Raw genomic sequence first — 675 nt, forward strand, 5'->3', positions numbered from 1 at the left:
GCCCGCAGGTGGAGCCCTGGCTGTGCCGCGTGTGCCTGGAGTCCGAGCAGAGGGACGGCGCGTCGTCCCTGGACAGCGGCAGCCTCGGACTCTGCCTGTCGGGCGCCGGCGGCCTCCCCGGCCAGCTGGGGGCCCTGCTCGCGGAGCCGGGGCAGCTGGCCTAGGGCAGGCCGCTCCGCCGGCAGCCCGGCCCGACCCCCGCGGCCCCAGGAACCGAGTCGAGCCAGCAGCGTCTGAGGATAGCGCTTTGTAGACGAATCACAGGCGCGCGGGCGTGCGCTCCCCCGGGACGGCCTCAGCCCTCGGCGCCCGGCCCCTCGCCCGCCTCCGCCCGCCGGTGCCGCCGCATGTGCCGATACTTGTCCACGTAGGCCCTGACCAGGTTGCCCACCTTCACGGGGTTGATCTCCCCGCTCTTGCTGTGGCAGATCTGGGGGGAGAGGGGCGCGGCTGCACGACTGGCCGCCAGGACCGGCCCCGCCCCCCACGGGCGCCCCGGCGCCCACCTTCTGCACGGCCTTGCGCAGGATGTCCTTGTACTCGTCCTTGGTGACCTCCCTCCGCTGGTAGAAGGGCTTGATGGCCAGCTTCACCTCCTCCACCGCCCGCTCCTGCACGTGCAGCTTCTTCATGTACTGCGGGCGAGGGCACGCGTGACCCTCTGCGGAGGGCAGC

At 73.3% G+C, this 675-nt stretch overlaps 2 protein-coding genes across 2 annotated transcripts in view; one reads left to right on the top strand and one right to left on the bottom strand.

The window, feature by feature from the left end:
- Window positions 1-164, top strand: part of CDHR5 (cadherin-related family member 5) — a 9,175-nt gene extending 9,011 nt beyond the window's left edge. Inside the window, exon 7 of the mRNA XM_012734347.1 lies at window positions 9-164. Coding sequence (XP_012589801.1) covers window positions 9-164 — 156 coding nt within the window. The remainder of the gene's footprint in view (window positions 1-8) is intronic.
- Window positions 165-232: 68 nt separating this feature from the next.
- Window positions 233-675, bottom strand: part of LOC105854547 (PHD and RING finger domain-containing protein 1-like) — a 2,824-nt gene continuing 2,381 nt past the window's right edge. The window contains exons 3-4 of the mRNA XM_012734348.1: window positions 507-635; window positions 233-430 (exon numbers count right to left, since the gene is read on the bottom strand). Of these exons, the coding sequence (XP_012589802.1) occupies window positions 296-430; window positions 507-635 (264 nt within the window). The 3' untranslated portion in view covers window positions 233-295. The remainder of the gene's footprint in view (window positions 431-506; window positions 636-675) is intronic.

This window comes from Condylura cristata, unplaced genomic scaffold (assembly GCF_000260355.1).
Source record: "Condylura cristata isolate star-nosed mole 26May11 unplaced genomic scaffold, ConCri1.0 scaffold00054, whole genome shotgun sequence".
NCBI classification, from domain to species: domain Eukaryota; kingdom Metazoa; phylum Chordata; class Mammalia; order Eulipotyphla; family Talpidae; genus Condylura; species Condylura cristata.